The sequence below is a fragment of the Lithobates pipiens genome, unplaced genomic scaffold (assembly GCF_037356315.1).
Source record: "Lithobates pipiens isolate NorthernLeopardFrog02 unplaced genomic scaffold, aLitPip1_a1.2 Scaffold_23, whole genome shotgun sequence".
Taxonomy (NCBI): domain Eukaryota; kingdom Metazoa; phylum Chordata; class Amphibia; order Anura; family Ranidae; genus Lithobates; species Lithobates pipiens.
The window spans coordinates 268,383,047-268,406,624 of record NW_027507785.1 but is presented as its reverse complement, the minus strand read 5'-3'; the positions used below and the strand labels follow the sequence as shown (position 1 = coordinate 268,406,624).

The 23,578-nt window shown below is 43.7% G+C and overlaps 1 protein-coding gene across 2 annotated transcripts in view; it reads right to left on the bottom strand.

Annotated features, from left to right (window-relative positions):
• The window catches only part of SEC16B (SEC16 homolog B, endoplasmic reticulum export factor), a 392,979-nt gene that overhangs the window by 214,452 nt on the left and 154,949 nt on the right, over nucleotides 1-23,578 (bottom strand). For both annotated transcript variants that reach the window (XM_077453184.1, XM_077453185.1), the window contains one exon: nucleotides 9,263-9,374. In XM_077453184.1, the coding sequence (XP_077309310.1) occupies nucleotides 9,263-9,374 (112 nt within the window). The remainder of the gene's footprint in view (nucleotides 1-9,262; nucleotides 9,375-23,578) is intronic.

Sequence of the window (23,578 nt, the reverse complement as noted above, 5' to 3'; positions counted from 1 at the left end):
TTCCTCCATTCATCCTAAACAACATGGATGAAAGAATCTCCAATACCAGCTACTACTGTATTATGCCCTGGATGATTACTTTTCTGAGGACAACTTAAAATTTGGGATTTTCTTTTACTTTCACTTTCAATGATAAACAGGCTAAATAGAGAGGGTGAATCTTCCATCCAAAACTAAAAAAAGGTTTTGCTTTTTGTTATACTTTAAGCAGGGATGAACACAGGAGTGTTTGGACAGGAGTCGGAACCAGTCTGAGCTATGCCGCCAGGAAGCTGTCAAAGCAGACAGCCAATCATAGCCAGCAGAGGCATTTCCCACCCTTCATCAGCCTTTACCAACTATGATTGGATGTCTGCTTTGACAACTTCCTGAATAGCTGAAGCAGGTTCAGACTTATTTCTGAATACACCTGAGCTCATCCCTACCATCAAGGGCAACTGTTTACTTACCTCAAATTTTTCCAAATCCTCCACAGAATAAAATCAAGGGAATTCATAAAAGTTGTCTAATGCCCCGTACACACGAGCGGACTTTTCAACATCCAAAGTCCGAAGGACCGAGTCCGTCAGACTATCCGATCGTGTGTGGGCTGCAACGGACTTTTGATTCGCCAAAGTCTGACGGACTTTAGAAATGAAGCATGCTTCAAATTTTCCCGAAGGAACTCCGCCGGACCCGGTCCCCTTCGAAAACTCCGCTCGTGTGTATGCTATTCCGACGGACTAAAACCGACGCTAGGGCAGCTATTGGCTACTAGCTATGAACTTCCTTATTCGAGTCGGGTCGTACGTCATCACGTTCAAATCCGTCGGAGTTTAGTGTGATCGTGTGTGGCCAAGTCCGTTCGGCCGAAAAGTCTGTCAGAACTCCGTCGGAACTCCGGCGGAACTCCGGCGGAACTCCTTTGGAAGTCTGTCGGACATAAGTCCTCTCGTGTGTACGGGGCATTAGACACCCATTAGAATTCCGTTGGAGAACAGCACCGAAAATGTCAGTGCTTGCGCCTGATTCATATACCCGTCAAAGACAGGTACACAATTCTGTCCATATCTGCCTTGAGGTCAGAGTGTCCACACTGGGCATTGCCATATTTTGGTAATGACATGACCTGCATCCCGGTTACATTTAGCTTTCGGACAGGAAGTCTCCCGGATGACAGCTAAATAGAAATACAGCTCTGTGTGAGAAACTGTCACATACAATATTCCACAAAAGTGAGTACATCCTTCACATTTGAAGAAATTACACTTTGCTACAATGTAAAGTAGTGAGTGTACAGCTTGTATAACAGTGTAACTTTGCTGTCCCCTCAAAATAACTCAACACACAGCCATCAATGTCTAAACCGCTGGCAACAAAAGTGAGTACACCCCTAAGTGAAAATGTCCAAATTGGGCCCAAAGTGTCAATATTTTGTGTGGCCACCATTTTTTTTTCAGCGCTGGCTTAACCCTCTTGGGCATGGAATTCACCAGAGTTTCACAGGTTGCCACTGGAGTCCTCTTTCACTCCTCCATAATGACATCAAGGAGCTGGTGGATGTTAGGGACCTTGCGCTCCTCAATAGGGTTTAGGTCTAAAGACATGCTTGACCAGTCCATCACCTTTACCCTCAGCTTCTTTAGCAAGGCAGTGGTCGTCTTGGAGGTGTGTTTGTGGTCGTTATCATGTTGGAATACTGCCCTGTGGCCCAGTCTCCAAAGGGAGGGTATCATGCTCTGCTTCAGTATGTCACAGTGCATGTTGGCATTCATGGTTCCCTTAATGAACTGTAGCTCCCCAGTGTCGGCAGCACTCATGCAGCCCCAGACCATGACATTCCCACTACCATACTTGACTGTAGGCAAGACACACTTGTCTTTGTACTCCTCACCTGGTTGCCCGCCATGCACGCTTGACACCATCTGAACCAAATAAATTTATCTTGGTCTCATCAGACCCGGACATGGTTCCAGTAATCCATGTCCTTAGTCTGCTTGTCTTCAGCAAACTGTTTGCGGGCTTTCTTGTGCATTACCTTTATAAGAGGCTTCCTTCTGGGTCTACAGCCATGCAGACCAATTTGATGCAGTGTGCGGCTTATGGTCTGAGCACTGACAGGCTGACCCCCCACCCCTTCAACTTCTGCAGCAATGCAAAGACAACCTCTGGATATGGCGTGGATCATGTGCACTCAACTTCTTTGGTCGACCATGGCAAGGGCCTGTTCTGAGTGGAACCTGTCCTGTTAAACCGCTGTATGGTCTTGCAGCTCAGTTTCAGTGTCTTGGCAATCTTCTTATAGCCTAGGCCATCTCTATGTAGAGCAACAATTCTTTTTTTCAGATCCTCTGAGAATTCTTTGCCATGAGGTGCCATGTTGAATTACCAGTGACCAGTATCAGAGATTGAGAGCGATAACACCAAATTTAACACACCTGCTCCCCATTCACACCCGAGACCTTGTAACACTAATGAGTCACATGACACCAGGAAGGGGGGAATGGCTAATTGGTCCCAATTTGGACATTTTTACTTAGGGGTGTACTCACTTTTGTTGCCAGCGGTTTAGACATTAATGGCTGTGTGTTATGAGCTGTTTTGAGGGGACAGCAAATTAAAACTGCTATACAAGCTGTACACTCACTGCTTTACATTTTAGCAAAGTGTTATTTCTTCAGTGTTATCACATGAAAAGATATAATAAAATACAAAAATGTGAGGGGTGTACTCACTTTTATGAGATACTGTACATGATAGCTTCCCAGCAAAGACATGGCCCATTCTGATTAATGGCATACCTCTGCATGCCAGCTTAGACTTGGTCTTTATTACTATCAGTTTCCTAGTCTGAGAATTGGTAATTCTTTAGAAATTCATCATTGCCATAGCAGCAGGTTCTTAAGGCGGAACTAAACACTCCCATTGTTTACAACCAAGGTAACTGCCATCTTAGCCTCTATTTGATCTTCAACTGCGATAATGCTGCACATGTGATCAGTTATGACACCAGCGATTAATGGTTTGAGAGCCTGCTTGAGAGCACAACCAATCCACGACAGGTAAATTCCTGGCACGAGTCGGAAATGTAACACCCCTTTCACACCAGGGTGTTTTGCAGGCGCTATAGCATTAGAAATAGCGCCTGCAATGCGCCCTAAAGAAGCTGCACCATTGTGTGTAGTGTGAAAGCCCCGGTGTGTTTACCGCTCCTCCACCGCTGCTCCCCATTGAAATCAATGGGGCAGCGCTGTAATACCGCCGGCAAAACGCCGCTATTGCGGCATATTGCCGGTGGTTTTAACCCTTCCGCGGCCACTAGCGGGGGGTAAAAGCGCCCCGCTAGCGGCCAAAATGCGCTGGAAATCCGGTGGTAAAACGCCGCTAAAAATAGCGGCGTTTTACCGCCGACGCAATGGGCAGTGTGGTGTGAAAGGGGTCTAACTGTTTTATGAAACTGTTAAATTGATAGGTTTAGTTCCACTTTAAGGTGGCATTAGTAAGAACTATCTGAATTTGGCATACATGTCGGTATTGTTACAGACACCGGTGCTAATGATTGTCTGAATTAGGTGCAGGTGGTTCTGAAGGAAACCATAGCCAGAAATATGTGGCTACGGCTATTCTAAATTCCCCTGAATATGTTCTAAACACACTGTCTGGAACCTCATATAAGTAAACGATGCCTTTTTCATATGCTTATTATTGATAAGTGTATTATATGTCTCATATATCCAGAGGACTAAATGCATGTTGTGCTTTGAGCTTTTCACCCTCGTAAAATCAAACAGCTCTTTGAAATCCCTCAACGCCCACTCTCGTATTATACAAACCTGCTATCTGATCTAAGTTTGGCTGAAATGAATGGGAACACGCCTGTGAAAAGAACCCAAACCATCCATTTGATGTTTACAGGATTCAGCCCAAAATAGAACTGTGAGCAATAATGTGGAATTATGCCCCCACGGAGCCTAACAACATAGACACCTGACTGTGATGAATGGGCCAGCTGAGAAAAACAAGGGCCTTGGCTCGCACCCATATTTAAATCTCGTGCATTTAGTTGGCCATTTTCAGGCTTTCATTTGTGTGTTGGAGAACCGCACAACATTATCCTAATTATTTTGCATGATTAATAATTGTGCTGACATTGTAACCTCAGTCTCCAATGATGATCTCACTCCATAGGGTCAATCCCACTACAGTCCAGCTGGGGAAGGACTTGACAGATTATGGGACGCATCTAATAAATCCTGGAAATACCATAGTGTCTTATCTTCCCTTGCATTCTCTATTAAAAGGATGTGCATTTAAGGAGAGTAAAATATTAGGCTGTCTTAGAAAAAATATAATGTGATAAGGTTGAGGTTTACATTTTAACCAGTGAAGATCCAGTACCTACACAAAAGATCTAAGCCCCTTTCATGCTTTTAACGTACCCCAATGCACTCTGTATGACGTTTTTGATACCTACTAATTATTTAGCACAGTAAGTTTGAATGGGCCTGCAACAAACATACTAAGGAATAATGTTTTTTTTTTAAATGTGCTGGACAAAAGTCACAAACATTCACACAGCCATCGTAAGAGTAGTGGATTTTATTATGAACATAAGCTCTATCTAGTGACCACATGACAGTATTTTCCCGAGTGAGGTATTTCAGGAACAATATGACAATATGGTCACTAGATGGAGCTGATGATCATGGGAAATGAACATATTAAGCAAAATATGGTCAGAATTTGTAACAGCTGGGCAAATGCTTATGACATTCATCCAGCAATTTTTAATGCATAGATCCATACGCTGTGTTAAAAAAAAAAAAAGATATATATATATACAGTTATCTTTTTTTGCCTATTACCGATTGCTTGGTAGGCTTTTTGAGATAAATTGCCTTAACAAGGTGCATAGTAAGTTGCAAGCAATAATGCAGGAATATACAGGTGTGATGGGGCCCCAATAGAGACAGAGATCCTCACCAGTTCTAGGAAAATCCCAGCTGATATGTATTGGTTACTTTGGGCATAATTTTTTTAGATAGACATTATCAATTTGACCATTCAGGGCAAAGTGACAATGTCTTTGTAAAAAGGCTCCCCCTGGACCCACTAATGGTCGGTATTTACAGATATTGGATTGCAGATGACCTTCCACCATATGACAGTGCTCTGGTCTAGCACCAATCACTAGGCATGGACATATATATATATATACACACACACACACACACACACACACATATATATATATATATATACATATATATATATATATAAGAGGTTGATCGATATTTCGGATGATATTTGGCCTTTTTTAAGAAATCGGCATCGGACGATTATTATGCAAATTAGGCCGATTAACACTGACAGCAGGCAGGTAGATTGCGCAGCATAAAGATTTGACACTGTTTAACAGAGGTGCCATGCAGGACGGGGCCGCTGAGTGGAAGAGAAATGATTCAAGACTATTGCACAGCAGCAGGTGCTGCACTGACTTCTCCCCTCTGCCTCCCCACCCCATCCGTGTTCCTCTGTGATAGGGTGACCACATTTCCAAACTGCCAAACAGGGACAACCCCCAGCATGCACCGGTCGATGACATCACAGGGAGGCGGTGCCACCATGTGACATCATTGGGTGGCCCCGCCCCTGACCTATTTAAGCATTTGTTTCAGGTATGTTAGTCCAACATTGCAGCTGCAGGTGGCCACATAGATTCACAGAGTGTAGTTGTATCTAAGGCACTAAAGTTGTATATAAAACCCTGAACTTTATACTACAAAAGGAATACAAATGACGTGAGGGATCTGGAGTAAAAACTGGACATTATCCTACCTGACCAATACATTGACCTACCTGATACCTACACTAACCTACCTGATTCCTACCCCCTCCATTGAGAGAGAGGGAGGGTGGGAGAGAGAGATGGAGGGTGAGTGAAAGGGGGGGGGTGAGAGCGAGAGAGAGAGAGAGAGCAAGAGAGTGGTGGGAGAGAGAGAGGGGGTGGGAGAGAGAGAGGGGGGGAGAAAGAGAGGTGGGAGAGAGAGAGAGAGAGGGTGGGAGAGAGAGGGAAAGGGAGAGCAGCGGGAGAGAGAGAGAGAGAGAGAGAGAGAGAGAGAGAGAGAGAGAGATGGGGGTGGGAGAGAGAGGTGGTGGAAGAGAGGTGGGGGAGAGAGAGGATTGGGAGAGAGAGGGGGGTGGGAGAGAGAGGGGGGTGGGGAGGGGGAGAGAGAGAGGGGGAGAGAGAGAGGGGGAGAGAGAGAGGGTGAGTGAAAGTGACCCCCTATCCCTGCCTGCAGTCTCTCCTGTGCCCCCTGTCTGTGGTTAGGTGTGCATGTGATGCACCTACCTCCCACCTATCCTCATCCTCTGGGCCCTTAGTCAGCCTATCGTTCTTCTTGATGGCAGTCACAGGTCACAGCGGAGAAGGTGTGCAGGCTCTGGGAGGTGCCAGGGGACGCTGCGCTCACTGCTGCTCAGGTCAGGGTGGGGGTGAGATTTTCCCTCTCTTCCCTGGCTGTTCCTTCTAGCCAGTCTCGTGCTGCTCACCGGGGTCACCACTCGCTGTTTTAAGATGCTGCTGTCTCCTGTTAAATTGCTTTTTAATACAAATTGCTAATCAGCCAATCACATGGCAACAACTCGATGCATTTAGGCACCTAGATGTGGTGAAGATGACTTGCTGAAGTTCAAACTGATCATCCGAATGGAGAAGAAAAAGGAATTTAAGTGATGTTAATTTGACTGGTGAACATTCAAAGTACTGGTTTTATCAAGTAAAACTATGGTGGATTAAACTACCATGTCTTATTGGGGAAATGAGCTGTTTGTGGAAGGTGTTTGCTTTGCATCTTCAATCTAAGCACTGAAAGTGTAATTTCTATAACTGATCCGATTTCGACGAGAAGACAGTGACTCGATCCAATGGACATCTTGCAGATCATAGATAGCTTTAATCCTAAACTTGTGCAGATCATAACAGCTGAATATCAGATACGTCAACAAAATATAAGGTGTCTAGCGCCAGCAGAATACAGAACATATGGTGAATGGAGGCTAAAGCGTGAAGAAGGGTGGATCTAACAACATAGAGCAGCCCCTAGTTATGGAGTGAAGGAATGACAAAATTATTGAAGAAAAACCAACAACGATGCATGTCTAACATGAGAGTGCTTATTCAGCAGGTGGCCATACTGGCCAGATAGACAGATGGAAAGGAGGTACGTCAATGCACAAATCAGTGCTTGAAACAACACCTCGTATTCTTCAAAAAAATACAAAGCATTCCATGAATAGCAGGTGTGCTAAGTGAGTGACCTGCAGGGCCGGTGCACACACTAGGCGGATTAGGCAGCCGCCTAGGGCGCACTGCCGCCTAGGGGCGCAGCCGACCCTTGCCTCCCCCTTTCTTCCTCTTCTCCCACCCCCAAGCTCCCGGCAGAGCCACTGACAGGGGACCCGGAGAGCAAGGAGTTCAGTGCGGCGGGCGGGCGGTAGCCTTGCGCTGTGGTGTGCAGCTTCTCCCCTCTCCCTCCCAGGATTTCACAATGCTGGAGGGAGATGGATGTCTGTGTAACAGGCAGGCAGCCAATAGCGCTCCTCTACTGAGTGGGAGGGCGTGACTGCTAAGTTGCTCCGCCTCCCACTAACTCCTTAGCCAATCATATTGTCCAGCCCGCCACATTTGACCAGAAGATGTTGGCCAGAGCAGGGCGGAATGGAGAGGACCTTACCCGACATACCTGAGCATGGTGAAGGTATGAGATAAAAGCTGTCACAATGCTGGCTGCAAACAGGTATCAGTGTTCTCCTTCTCTGGTGCTGTGTGTAGGATATGCAGAGATCACACTGATAGGGATGACTTCCCCTTGTCTTCTCAAGCTGCTTCTTATCTGTGGATTTATTTACACTGAACACAGGACAGGAGAATGCTGATTAGACTTCTGCAAGACCTGCAAAGACTGCTGTTTCTATAGCTATATGTGTCCATCCATGATTTGTTAGACCTTTTATTTATCTTTGAAGGAATTAGGTTGGTCAGGCTGGGAGCGTCTCAGACCTGTTAACCATTTACTGTCCTCCTTTGCTTGAGAAATTACTGTTAGTTTTTTTGTTTTTTTGGCACATTGTTATATCTTGTAAACTCCTGTTTACACATATTGCAGTGATCAATGTTTTTCCACACTGGTCACTGCTAGCCTAGGAAACGCTTGTACTATGTCCCCAGTCTCTGACCCTCTTCTGTACCCTGTACCCTGTCTGCAGTCTCTGACCCTCTTCTGTACCCTGTCCGCAGTCTCTGACCCTCTCCTGTACCCTGTCGGCAGTCTCTGACCCTCTCCTGTACCCTGTCGGCAGTCTCTGACCCTCTCCTGTACCCTGTCGGCAGTCTCTGACCCTCTCCTGTACCCTGTCTGCAGTCTCTGACCCTCTTCTGTACCCTGTCCGCAGTCTCTGACCCTCTCTTGTACCCTGTCGGCAGTCTCTGACCCTCTCCTGTACCCTGTCGGCAGTCTCTGACCCTCTCCTGTAGTATTTCTGCAATAAAGGGGGGCTACAGGTATGTTGGGTGGTGAGGGAAGAGGGCTGTGGGTGCAGTGGGTGGTAAAGCAAGGGAGGCTGCAGGCACAGTAGATGATGAGGAAAGGGGTCCCAGATGCAGTGGGTGGAGATGAAAGGCATGCCTAGGCACAAGTGATGGTTAAGGCGGGCCTGTAAAGAAAAATTTAATGTATAATTCAGGGCAAGGGGCTTCATAATCCAGAGCCCACCAAAATCTTCAGCACCAGGCCCATGATGCTCGTAATCCAGGCTGAACGGTCGCACTTGCAATTGGCCCTGGTGTTCACAGTGAAATAATTAAAACTGACAGATTGTCACACAATACATACTGGGATCTGTGATCAAAGAGTGTGTTGTGCTATTATTTAATGACACTTTTTTTTTTTTTGGGGGGGGGGGGGCGCAAGTAGCTGGTCTTGCCTAGGGTGCAAAATAGTCTAGCACCGGCCCTGGTGACCTGTGTTCAGTGTGCAGAGGAGTAGCTGCTTGGAGAGTATTTAATAGATTGGGGCTTTCACTATAGTAGTGCTGAGTAAAAAAGTTTGTCAGCTTCCCCAGTGGTCTCTCAGGTATGAGATATGCATACCCATCTTGGTCAAAGCTGGACCATTGTAACTATGCAATAACGATCAAACCTGAAGTTCAGCTGTAAGGGATGCTAAGATTGAATAAACAGACCTAAGTAGAGCAGAAAATTTCTTAAAGAAAGTTGACTTACTTATGATTACTGCCCAATAAAACCAGACGGTCTGACTTCTTGTAGAACTGGCCAAGAGGGATGCCAGCTGTCAGGTAGCAGCAGTGTCCAGCCTCTGTGAAGCCTTTGAGAACTGAATATTGGATAAACAAAGTAATTTTAGTACAACATTTTGTATTGGAACTGTTAATTACATTACTTTCCCATCTGCACAACAAAAGCCTTATTATAAACACAGAGCAGTGAGATAACAAGGGCGATACCCCAAACAACCAATGCTAGCTTTCATCTTCTAAAGTATAGTTTTTATATCATGGGTTACAGGATAGAAAATCGCTGACTGTGCTGATGGGGGAATCTCCCCCCGTGGAGCTATTGTGTTCTGTACAGCCGCTGGCAATAATTGCATGAAAGATCTGATAGGCTGGTTTACCCAAGTTGGGTACAATCAGCCTGCCCACACATGGTACAAATCTTAGCTGCCCCTGCTGAACCAGCTGAGATTTGAACCATTTATGGCCAGCTTTAGACTCTGATTGACTGGTTTGGACCGAACCTTCTTCTGCACTAAACTTTATAAATAAGACACATAATATGTGTATACACTCCACAGTCAATGTGGGAGAAGGAGTTTAAAGGGGTTGTAAAGGTTTGTTTTTTATTTTCTAAATAGATTCCTTTAAGCTAGTGCATTGTTGGTTCACTTAACTTTTCCTTCGATTTCCCTTCTAAATGTTTTTTTTCTTTGTTTTCTTTGTCTGAATTTATCACTTCCTGTTCCTCCTCAGTAAGCTGTTCTGGCTGACTAAACACCGCTCCGATGATGGTGTGAAGTTTACTGAGGAGAAACAGGAAGTGAGAAATTCAGACAAAGAAAAAAAAAATATTTAGAAGGGAAATGGAAGGAAAAGGTAAGTGAACCAACAATGCACTAGCTTAAAGGAACCTATTTGGAAAATAAAAAACAAAGCTTTACAACCCCTTTAAGTGACCCTCAGTAGTACAAGTTGCCTACACGTGTTATCATTGTATCATGGAGACTTACCTATTTTACAATTTATTACTGGAGGGGCTACAGTATATTTAGAGATCAGGTAGTAATATGCACAAATGAATCGTGACCTTTTGTACAAGCCTCAGCTTTTCCAGACTGTAAATTTTTGCTCCCAACCAGGACCATAATTATGAATCATGGGGTCCTATGGGAAAATTCTGCCCCCCCCAGCGATCTTTTAGCAACTGGTAGTGTCAACTGGGGCCAGCATGATCAGAATGTTACTAGGGACCAGTACCTTGGATAAGAGTTATAGTCATAGTAGCATTATATATCATATATTGATCATTATAACGGCTGTGGATATGTATTCTGCAAACTGACTATGTTACCCTTGATCCTAAGGAGGCAAAAATCTATACAAAATGTATTAACGTAGTTATAATTTTCACACTCTTTTCTATGTACCAAGCATTTTTAAAATGTGTTATATGTGATGATACGAGTAAATGTTAACATTATAACCACTTTCAGACCGGACCATTTTGCTGGTCAATGACCAGAGGTCTTTTTACAATTTGGCACTGCGCTGCTTTAACTGGTAATTGCGCGGTCATGCAATGTTGTACCCAAACAAAATTTGCGTCCTTTTTTTCCCACAAATAGAGCTTTCTTTTAAAGGTATTTGACTGACTCTGCGATTTTTATTTTTTGCGATATAAACGTAAAAATCCAATAAACTCAATTTTAGTCATACATTTAGGCCAAAATGTATTCAGCCACATGTCTTTGGTAAAAAAAAAAGTCAATAACTGTATATTTATTGGTTTGCGCAAAAGTTGTCACATCTACAAACTAAGGTACATTTTCTGGAATTTACGCAGCTTTTAGTTTATGACTGCCTATCTCATTTCTTGAGGTGCTAAAATGGCAGGGCAGTACAAAACCCCCCCAAATGACCCCATTTTGGAAAGTAGACACCCTAAGGAAATTGATAAGAGGCATGTTGAGCCCATTGAATATTTTATTTTTTTGCCTCAAGCGATTGAATAATGACAAAAAAAAAATGTATTTATTTTTTTTACACAAAGTTGTCACTAAATGATATATTGCTCACACATGCCATGGTTATATGTGGAATTGTACCCCAAAATACATTCTGCTGCTTCTCCTGAGTATGGGGATACCACATGTGGTCGACTTTTTGGAAGCCTAGCCGCGTACGGGGCCCCGAAAGCCAAGCACCGCCTTCAGGATTTCTAAGGGCATACATTTGTAATTTCACTCCTCACTACCTATCACAGTTTTGAAGGCCATAAAATGCCAAGATGGCACAAAACACCCACAAATGACCCAATTTTAGAAAGTAGACACCCCAAGCTATTTGCTGAGAGGCATGAGTCCATGGAATATTTTATATTTTGCCACAAGTTGCGGGAAAATTACAAACTTTATTTTTTTTTCACAAAGTTGTCACTAAATGATATATTGCTCACACATGCCATGGGCATATGTGAAATGACACCCCAAAATAAATTCTGCTGCTTCTCCTGAGTACTGGGATACCACATGTGTGGGATTTTTTGGGAGTCTAGCTGCGTACGGGGCCCCGAAATCCAAGCACCGCCTTCAGGATTTCTAAGGGTGTAAATTTTTGATTTCACTCCTCACTACCTATCGCAGTTTTGAAGGCCATAAAATGCCAAGATGGCACAAACCCCTCCCAAATGACCCCATTTTGGAAAGTAGACACCCCTAAATTTAGGGGTACACACTCACAGGTAAAAAAGCACCTAGGCTGTAGGCCTACGCTACAAAAAAAACAGTTAGCGATCGCAGGGATCAGGCCTGACTCTGCGAACGCTGCAGTTATGTGTGTTGTGTTTTGTAAGTGACATTGATCGATCGATACTGCACTTGGGTGGGCTGGTCTGGGCTTGGCGGAGGGGCTAAACGCAGGTGCTAGCAGGTATCTGGGCTGATCCCGCTAACAATGCGTTTTGGGAAACCTAAACTGCTGGCAACGCTAATATAGATCTGATCAGATACTATATTACTAAGGGAGGTGTATGCTTTGCGCGTGGGTGTTAGCGGTACTGGCACTAACCTGACGCTGCCTGGGGCGACGCAGACCTTATCTGACCCTCAAACTTATATCACCTGCCGGGTGATCAGGGGGTTAAACCTTTATTAGGTAATAAATGGCGGGTGCCCTGAAACTATAAAAAAATAACTAATCAACCAGTGTCACCTGTAACAGTTATATGGTGATCACTGGTGAAAGGGTTAACTAGGGGGCAATCAGGGGGCTTTATGCGGTAGTATATGGGGGTCCCTGGCGCTATAAAAAGCTGCGGCGAACCTAAATACCTACCTGCCTAACTAGCGTCACCTGTGACACTAATACAGCGATCAGAAAAACTATCGCTTATTAGGCTGGGTTCACACTGGAGCGATGCGGGAACGCCGCAAATCCACGGAGTTTTCCCGCATCGCATGCCTCCCGGCGGCAGTTCACACTGCCCTATGCGAACTGCAGGGAGTGTCAGTGAAATGTTAATGACACCCCCAGATCAGTTCGCATATCGCAGTGCGATCTGCAAACTCGGACAGGAATCGGATCGCATGGTGTGAACACCCATGCGATCCGATTCTGCTGCGGACCAAAAAAAGGGTCCCGTGCGAGTTTGGGCCGGGTGCGATGCGAATTCAGTCATACTATCTGTATGGCTGAACTCGCATCGCACAGAGATCGGATGTGATTTGCACTGCAGTGCGGTGCGAATCACATCCGTTCTCATAAACTGCTGCAATGTGAACCCAGCCTTAGTGACACTGGTGACGGGGGTAGATCACGGGGTTAAACCTTTATTGGGTGGGTTAGGGGGGTACCCTAGAGCTAAAGGGGGCTAACCCTAACTGCCCTAACAGTTATTGCAGTCACAAATGACACCAATGCAATAATAAAAATAAAAAAAATGCAATTGGTGTCACTGTGACTGGGGGTGCAGGGGTGATTGGGGGGGTGATCGGGGGGTGAAGGGGGGGGTGAAAGTGTGCCTGGCGTGTTCTACTGTATAGTGTAGTGCTGGTGCAACTCACCGATCCTCTCTCCTCGGTGCCGGAGCGAAAAATACCGACACGGAGGAGAGATTACATCACTTCCTCTGCCTGTGTTTACATTACAGGAGAGGAAGTGATGCAATGCTGCAATTCCATTCGTCAGGAGCGATCGCGAGGGGGTGGCCATGAATGAATGGCCGCCCCCTCATCCCGGATCGCTCCTGCACGGAATCCGACCGCCGCTGGCACCGGGGGGTCCCGATCGGGCCCCCCACCCGCGGGAAGGCAGGGACGTACATGTACGCCCATATGCCTGCCCGTGCCATTCTGTCGACGTACATCGTTGTGCGGCGGTCGGCAAGTGGATATACAGTGCCTTGAAAAAGTATTCATACCCCTTGAAATTTTCCACATTTTGTCATGTTACAACCAAAACCTTTAATGTATTTTATTGGGATTTTATGTAATAGACCAACACAAGGTGGCACAGAATTGTGAAGTGGAAGGAAAATAATAAATGGTTTTCAATTTTTTTTACAAATAAATATGTGAAAAGTGTGGAGTGCATTTGTATTCAGCCCCCTTGAGTCAATACTTTGTAGTGTGAAGGAATGTAATGTACATAATGATAATCATAAAAATGCCTATTTTCTTATGTGTATACATGTTTCTATACAACTTCTTACTTATTATATTGTAAACAGCTCAGCTCTGCTTTGGATCTAAGATGGCGACTACCCCCTACTGCCCCCGCATTGGAGGTATGAAGAGGCGAAGATAGAACAAGCTTCAAGCATCAAGTTTCTGTATTTCAGCCAATAAGATGTGCCTTGTAGACTGCTGACCACATTTACATAGTAGTGACGTATAACTCTATTGTTCTCTGTGTATAAAACATTGGGCACCGCTCTGCGAAAATCAGAGATGTGGAGGTAATCGTACTGATTGATTGAGTGATTGATTGCTTCCGGCGTGCACGTACAGTTGCACAAAAAAGTATGTGAACCCTTTTGGAATGATATGGATTTCTGCACAAATTGGTCATAAAATGTGATCTGATCTTCTAAGTCACAACAATAGACAATCACAGTCTGCTTAAACTAATAACACACAAACAATTAAATGTTATCATGTCTTTATTGAACACACCATGTAAACATTCACAGTGCATGTGGAAAAAAGTATGTGAACCCTTGGATTTAATAATTGGTTGAACTTCCTTTGGCAGCAATAACTTCAACCATGCGTTTCCTGTAGTTGCAGATCAGACGTGCACAACGGTCAGGAGTCATTATTGACCATTCCTCTTTACAGAACTGTTTCAGTTCAGCAATATTCTTGGGATGTCTGGTGTGAATCGCTTTCTTGAGGTCATGCCACAGCATCTCAATCGGGTTGAGGTCAGGACTCTGAATAGGTCACTCCAGAAGGCGTATTTTCTTCTGTTTAAGCCATTCTGTTGTTTTACTTCTATGCTTTGGGTCGTTGTCCGGTTGCAACACCCATCTTCTGTTGAGCTTCAGCTGGTGGACAGATGGTCTTAAGTTCTCCTGCAAAATGTCTTGATAAACTTGGGAATTAATTTTTTCCTTCCATGATAGCAAGCCATCCGGGCCCTGATGCAGCAAAGCAGCCCCAAACCATGATGCCCCCACCACCATACTTCACAGTTGGGATCAGGTTTTGATGTTGGTGTGCTGTGCCTCTTTTTCTCCACACATAGTGTTGTGTGTTTCTTCCTAACAACTCAACTTTGGTTTCATCTGTCCACAGAATAGTTTGCCTGTACTGCTGTGGAACATCCAGGTTTGTAAAATCCGATCCACAATCGGAGATGCGGCGTGTCAGACTGACTGCTGGACGTCATATGACATCCAGTCAGGATAACAGAATCACTTTCTGGCCGTCATTCTTTTATAGGCCAGGCAGGAAGTGGTTATGGAGCCGCAACCAAATGCGGACATGCTACATTTTATCACAGCATACAGGAAGCCATTGCATGTCACTGTACAGCAGCACAACACATCACGCTGCTGTACAGTGACATGAATGAAGTGTCACTTTGTGCACTTCAAACAAAGCTGAAACAAAAGAAAGGAACTGTGTGATGTGCTGAAACCACCAGCTTACTGCAGCTGGAAAAGAGAGTTGCCAACACACTAAACTGTTGTGATTTAGTGTGTGGGCAGTGTGAATGGACCCTTACAGAAATTTTAGAAATAGCAGGTAAAAGCATAGAAAAATCAGGAAATTTAAATGCTTAATTGCAGTGTTCCATAAGCAACTTTCATTCACTTGCATTGTCCTGTTGTATTTGGTGGTACATTTCTACTTCTGCAGGAAGAGTCAGTTTCCTAGCACAGCTCCAGCCTACATGTATGTCATAGCCCTCTCTTCTGGGAGTGTCTAATTACTGTCTGTGCTGGCCCAGCTCCTTTTCCCCTCCCTATATAAGCCTTTATGTAGCAGCCAGGGGAGGAGCAAAGAGAAATACCACAGAGTGTAACTTAACTGACAGTTCTGAGTATGCTGGGACTACTGATATCACATAAAAGATAGCAGCACCCAGCAGCAGACTCAGGGAATTTGGAGGTTTACATAAGGGAGGCTTTTATGGGTAAATACCATGCCTTAAAATACACTATATTACCAAAAGTATTTTGATGCCTGCCTTTACACGGACATGAACTTTAATGGCATCCCAGTCTTAGTCTGTAGGGTTCAATATTAAGTTGGCCCACCCTTTGCAGCTATACCAGCTTCAACTCTTCTGGGAAGGCTGTTCACAAGGTTTAGGAGTGCGTCTATGGGAATGTATGACCATTCTTCCATTCTTCTTGTGAGGTCAGGCACTGATGTTGGACTGGCTCCCAGTCACCGCTCTAATTCAACTCAAAGGTGTTCTATCGGGTTGAGGTGCAGGCCAGTCAAGTTCCTCCACCCCAAACTTGCTCATCCATGTCTTTATGGACCTTGCTTTGTGCACTGGTCGAAATAATTTGGTGGAGGGGGGATTATGTTGTGGGGCAATTTTTCAGGCGTTGGGCTTGGCCCCTTAGTTTTAGTAAAGGGAACTCTTAAGGCGTCAGCATACCAAGACATTTTGGACAATTTCATGCTCCCAACTTTATGGTAACAGTTTGGGGATGACCCCTTCCTGTTCCAAAATGACTGTGCACCAGTGCACAAACAAGGTCTATAAAGACATGGATGAGCGAGTTTGGGGTGGTGGCACTTGACTGAGTCCTGACCTCAACCCGATAGGACACATTTGGGATGAATTAGACATCAATATCAGTGCCTGACCTTACAAATGCGCTTCTGGAAGAATGGTCAAACATTCCCGTAGACACACTCCTAAACCTTGTGGACAGCCTTTAGAGAAGAGTTGAAGCTGTTATAGCTGCAAAGGGTGGGCCAACTCAATATTGAACCCTACGGGCTAAGGCTTCATTCACACCTGAGCGTTTCAAAGTCACACGTTTTTACCACGATTTTCCTGCGATTTTTACAGTGTTTTTTGATGCAATTTTGTACAGGTCACCAATGTAAAAAGCAGAAAAACGCCTGTAATCTGCCCCAGAAAAGCTCATGTTCTTTTTTTGAGCTTTTCAGGCGTTTTGCTTCAGGTGACAAAACGCTCAGATCCCATTGTGAAATTAATTGGATTTTGCTTGTTGGGCATTTTTCTGTCGTTTTACAAGAGTTTTGTGTGCTGAAAAAGCTGACTGGGATGCCATTAAAGTTCATGTTCGTGTAAAGGCAGGTGTCCCAATACTTTTGGTAATATAGTGTATTTTAAATTCAAAGGTAATCCCACGAGAAGGTTATCTTTAAAACAAATTGTCTGGCAACAGGTTCTCTTCAACTACCACTGGAAATACAACACTCAGATATCCATAAAGAACAACTGCACTGGCCACCTTTTGAAAATGCCAGTTACCTGGCTGTGTCCGATGCTCACAAACAGTACAAGCATTGCAGCCAAGTAGCTACTGCAGGTCAGCAATGGCAGCCTATATATTTCTCTCAGTACAGGTTTTCGTTAAAGATTAATTGCCTTTATAAACAAAATGCTAATACAAATGCCGTGTACTATAAGTCAGTGGAATAATGTGTACAAGCAACCTATACAGGATGTTAATTGTCCTCCAGGGTATTTTATGTTTCTCTGGGGTCAGAATGGCTTTAGCAGCAGTTCTGAAGTGTCTCTTTTCTGCAGCGAACACACAGACCACGCTAGTGACCTTTCAGTGACTGAAGTTGTGTAAGTCGGGATGAGCTTCGGAGGTCAGCATTGAACTCGTTATCCATAGATTTCACAAAGCACTTAAAAAAGAGACAGGGGGTTGCAATCAGGCGGAAGCCATGCACGTTTTGAAGGCATGTACAGTATAGGTGGTTAAGCCCGGGATGTTGCTCTCTCTCTCTCTCAACACATAAAAATTTATAAAACTTACAAATAATATTACAAAGGAATCATTTTAATCCATTTTAATTAATTTTAAATCATATGAAACAAGTAACAGAGGCAAATTACCATAAATAAGAATGAAAAATACGTATTTATTTCCTGTGGTTGTTAGCCCCATCTAGTGGTCACAATGCCATAGTTATTTGATTGACTCTTCTTTATGAAGAATAATATTCTAGCTGGAGAGAAAAAGCCTAATAACACTGGTGTTTGGATTAGTATAACGGCTTGTGGAAAAGACTTGAGAAATAACCATTTGGAGTTGGACCCATTTCTGTATTCCTAAGGCCGCGTACACACGGGCGGATTGTCTGCCCAACTAAGTTCGTCAGACAATCCGACAGACAGTCCGTCCAACATTTGAATGAACGGACTTGACCACACACGATGAACAGACAGTCTGCTGAAAGCTTGCGCGATGACGTGTACAGCACGTACGACGGGACTAGAAAAACGACGTCCAATACACTGCAATGCAACCTTCGGCCGTGTAAATCCTTTCTGAGCATGCGCCATACTTAGTCCGTCCAACTTGCCTACACACGAGCGGACTGTCCGCTGAAACCAAGTTTGGACGGACAAAACCAAGTTTGGACGGACAAAATTACGGAAATTCCGAAAGACTTAGTCCGTCAGACTGTCCGCTGAAAAAGTCCGCTGAAGCCCACACACGAGCGGATTGTCCGCTGAAACACGGTTTAGCGGACTAAGTTGGGCAGACAATCCGCCCGTGTGTACGCGGCCTCAGGCTCCATTCACACTTAAAAGAAATAATTAATACCATTCTTCTTTTAAGGGTATAGCGCCAGATCTATTTCCCCTTCTTTCATACAATTATTTCCACCCATACAGGGTGGCAAATTAAGTAGAGGCTGCTCATACCATAGATACACCAATTGAGTCCGTAGCGCAATCTTTCTTGTCTTTGCTTCTCCATTCACACTTCAAGATTCCTGAACACCTGACAAAACACAGGAAATGTGCATTTTGCCCCACGTTTCAGAAACGCACTGCAAACGTGTGTCGGGCTTTCAATGCCAATAATTGTTAATGGCGCCCCAAGCATGGTTAGTAGACCTCCATTTGGCGCATTTTGTTGTGCGGCAAACGTGCTACAAATGTGCACTGAAAAAATGCATGATGCTCTATGCCCAAAAAGGTTCTGGAACCTCGCTTGGCGCATTTGTCCCATGTAGTGCAGCCCATTCAAGTGAATGGGCTGCTCTATGTGTGACATGCGAAAAAGAAAAAAACGTAAGCTGGAACGCAAGTTCTCGCTATGTGAAGGTGTGAATGTGGCCTTAAGGGTTTTTTTACACTGGTGGCTAGGGAGTGGTAAAAATAGACTTCAGCCGCATTTTTAAGACCCCCAGGATGCCCATAGAAATTCTAACATTACAGCCTGTATACAGGGCTGTACACCTACTGCGGCAATTTTACCTCAGTTTACAGAGTTTGACAGGCAGTCCCATCTGTCAAACTCACCCATTGAGACACACTGCAATTGTGAGTCAAACGCTTGGCTCACAGTTGTCACATGGCCCACAATGTAAAATTGCCATTCAGCAATAAAATAAAATAAAACAGGCATGCTGTTATTTAAAGGCCAGTACACACGATCTGACTTTTTGACAACAAACATGCAAATTAGCTGTTTTGAGGCAACATCCGTCAATGTGTATGCTCCATTGGACAAACTTTTTTGGTTTTCATCTGACTTTTGTTGGCTGTGCAAACGGACAAACTTTGACAACATAAGTCCGATGGAGCAAAGTACGATCATGTGCACAGAAAACCATCGGACTTTTGTACAAAGTACAAACATGCATGCTCAGAACCAATGCAAAAGATCAGACAACAATACAGAAGTTGACCAAAGGTGGCACTGGAGTAATTGAACGTCCTCTTTTGAAGTGTCAGTACGTTGAAACGTTACTACATTCGTGTTTGTTGCCTAAAAAGTCAGATCGTGTCCATGCAATACAAACTAAAGGCCCATACATACGATTGGACTTTTTGACAACAAACATGCAAATTAGCTGTTTTAAGGCAACATTCGACCATGTATACGCTCCATCTGACAAACTTTTTTCGCTTTTCATCTGACTTTTTTTGGCTGTGCGAAAGGACAAACTTTCCGTAACCCTATAAAAGTCTGATCATGTGTACAGAAAACCATAGGACTTTTTGTACAAGGTACATACACGCATGCTCAGAACCAATGCAAAAGATCAGACAAAACAATACAGAAGTTGACCAAAGGTGGCGGTAAAGAGCAGAAAAACCATGTGATTTGGCGAAAGTTGGCTGAAAAAGTCCTGCCGTGTGTATGCAATACAAGTTCACGGCCAACGCCCTTTGTACAAAAATCCACAGGAAAGTTTGAACAAAGTCCGATCGTGTGTATGAGGCTTTACGGCCAATGCCCTTTGTACAAAAATCCAAGGGAAAGTTTGTACAAAGTCAGAACGTGTGTATGGGGCTTAAGAGTCAATATACAATTGTATTATTAGCTTGCTTCTTTTTTTTCAAGGTGTTGTAATTGAAACCAGCTTTTCCTATAATATAATATATAATATTATAATATACGGTAATATTTTCCTATATTTATTTTTTTAAATATTTTAAAAAATAAAAAATTGTGTCACTTTTATTCCTATTACAAGGGGCCGAGTCCGGCATTTGTGTCTGTGGACGCAAATGCTGGACTCAGGAGTGCGCCCGCAAGGTATCTGATATGGGGAGGAGCTGCGAGAGCCACCGGGGGACCCCAGAAGAAGATGTTCAGGGCCACTCTGTGCAAAACGAGCTGCACAGTGAAGGTAATTTAATAGGTTTGTTATTTTAAAAAAATCAAGTCCATCTAGTGGTTATAATAATTTTACTGATTCAGTTTTCTGTATGAAGAATCATTTTTTTTATAAATACACCCCCAAGAGTATGTTAATCACTTAAGGACCGGGTCTATTTTTCAGACTCTGTTTACAAGTTAAAATTATTTTATTTTTTTGCTAGAAAATTACTTAGAACCTCCAAACATTATATATATTTTTCGAACACCCTAGAGAATAAAATGGCGGCCGTTGCAATACTTTCTATCACACTGTATTTGCGCAGCGGTCTTACACGCGCACTTTTTTTGGGAAAAAAATACACTTTTTTGAATTAGAAAATAAGACAACAGTAAAGTTAGCCCAATTGTTTTTTATATTGTGAAAGATAATGTTACGACAAGTAAATTGATACTCAACATGTCCCGCTTCAAAATTGCACCAGCTCATGGAATGGCGACAAACATTTACCCTTAAAAATCTCCATAGGCGATGTTTAAAAATGTCTACAGTTTACCAGTTTTGAGCAAGGCTGAATTCACACCTATGCATTTTTACAGCTTTTTGCATTTTGCAGATTTGCACTACTGTCCATTTAACATGGTTTCCTATGGAACATGTTCTGTAGTGCAAATCTGCAAAATGCAAAAAGCACTAAAAATGCATAGGTGTGAATCCAGCCTTACAGAGGAGATCTAGGGCTAGAATTATTGCTCTCACTCTAAAGATCGCGGTGCTACCTCACATGTGTGTTTTGAACACAGTTTTTATAGGCAGGCGCTACTCATGTATGCGTTCGTTTCTGCGCATGAACTCGGCAGGATGGGGTGCTTTAAATTTATTTTATTTTTTTTCTTATTTATTTTACTTTTCTTTTTTTTTTTTTACACTGCCCATTAAAAAAAAAAAAATATTGGTCACTTTTATTCCTATTACAAGGGATGTAAACATGAAAGGACCTCTTAAATATGAGATCTGGGGTCAAAAAGACCTCAGATCTCATATTTACACTAAAAGGCAATAAAAAATAAATAAAAAATGTATTTAAAAAAAAGATTCTTCTTTAAGAGCATTGGGCGGAAGTGACATTTGATGTTGCTTGCACCCTCCAATGCTATGGAGCCGAGCGAGGGCAATCTTTCCCTCACTCGGCATTCAGGCAGTGAGGAGAAAGGACGCGATCATCTCCGCCGCTACCAGCAGGTCTGGTAAGCAACGGAGGTGACCGGAGTGCGGTGAGAGGGGGGCCTCTCCCGCCACCGATGTGGATCTGCTGCAGAAACCAGTTTTACCCCAAAGAGAAACGCACACCGTTCCTAAAAACACTGGGGTTATGGCAGCTAGCTGCTGACATAACAACAGTATTTAGCGTCAAAGTACCGACGTACGGGTACGGCGATTTGCGTTAAGTGGTTAAGGGCTACTTCGTGCACAACAAATTTATTACCTGACTGGATTGCTATAGACCCCCAATGAGTCCTAACTGCTGTCATGGGCCCAGGCAAGGAGATCTCCTTCCACTCCTGACCAATGATGGACTGTGAACCCCATAGACCCAACCTTCTGCAGGACTCCAGTCATGTAACTGCAAAGGGGTAGTGGATGCTGGCTACTAAAGAACGCGATGTTCCAGCACTCAACACAAAATGCAGCAACATGTTGGCAAGACTTTTTTCCATGTGGCTGAAAAAAAAAGCAACTGGGCCCCATCTACATACAGTATCTTCAGGGCATCATGCTTCCTTTCCACCCAAACCTCATACTTTACTCACATGCACAGATGCAAGTTCTAGACCTTCTCGCCACATCTCCCTGGTCACTGTACTTATTAACCCTTTAAAATATAACTAAGTCTAACTATCTTTTCTTTTAGTTTTGAATAGAGTGGATATAGATGTAAACACGTCTATTTTTATTCTGTTCACCCTCTCTATTTGTCCTGTTTACCGTTATCATTAAAAGTAAAAGAAAGTCCTACATTTTGGGTTGTCCCCAGGAAAGGAAGGAGGGAAATCTTCCAATGCAGACACTAGTTCTGGTGAGCTGGGAATTTTCTAGGAATTCCACTCATTTGCAGAGATTTCCTCTCACTTCATGTTTGGCTATGGGACAGGAAGTAAAGGTAAATCTACCCAATGAGACAAAGATGGCAAAAATAAACTGTATAACCCTCCCTTACTCTATCCAAAATGAAAAAATAAAAATTTTCCTATAGTTCTACTTTAATGCTCAGAATACTCTTACATAGGCCTAGGTTTTCCGTGGGCCAGACAGAGGCTCTAGAAGTCCAACTGACCACCCTGGGCCCATATGACAAGGGAACTAAGGCCAGCTGATGCATGATACATGAGAGTTTTCTCTCACTATCAGGCGGAGGGATTTATTTTCCTCCATCACCACACACTTCTGAGCTCACCGGGCTTTCACCAATAAATACACATAACTCTTCTCTCCAGACATTGGCTTTACTCTACACTACTCCTGAACTGATCATAACTTTTGCAGAACATTACATTCCAGTATTAACATACAAGCCATGGCAAAATTCATTAGATAATAATTCTCATATCTGTGTTTGGAAAGACGGTAGGGAGCACACAAATACTGCAGCACTCTTGGATAGTCTTTATGTTATCCCAGTCCCAGGACTTAGCTCTGCAGTACCTGCCAACCACAATTGAGAATTAAAGGAGACTTAGGCCAGCTATACACAGTACAAATTTCTTTCCTGCAACCATGGTTTGCAGGAAAGAAATTTGCACAATTGTCCCATCAATAATAGTGATAATCGCAGCCACTAGCGATAATCGCAAGAGAATCTGGCCGGCTGGTTGTGCCCAAGTTGATCGGTCGATCAACTTGGTACATTCAACCTACCCATTTGAACTGTGTGTGGCTGGCCTTACTTCTGCCCACAAGCAAAGAACTACAGGTTAGGGGAGGCAGTAGATCACAGAGAACTTTACATGGGAGGA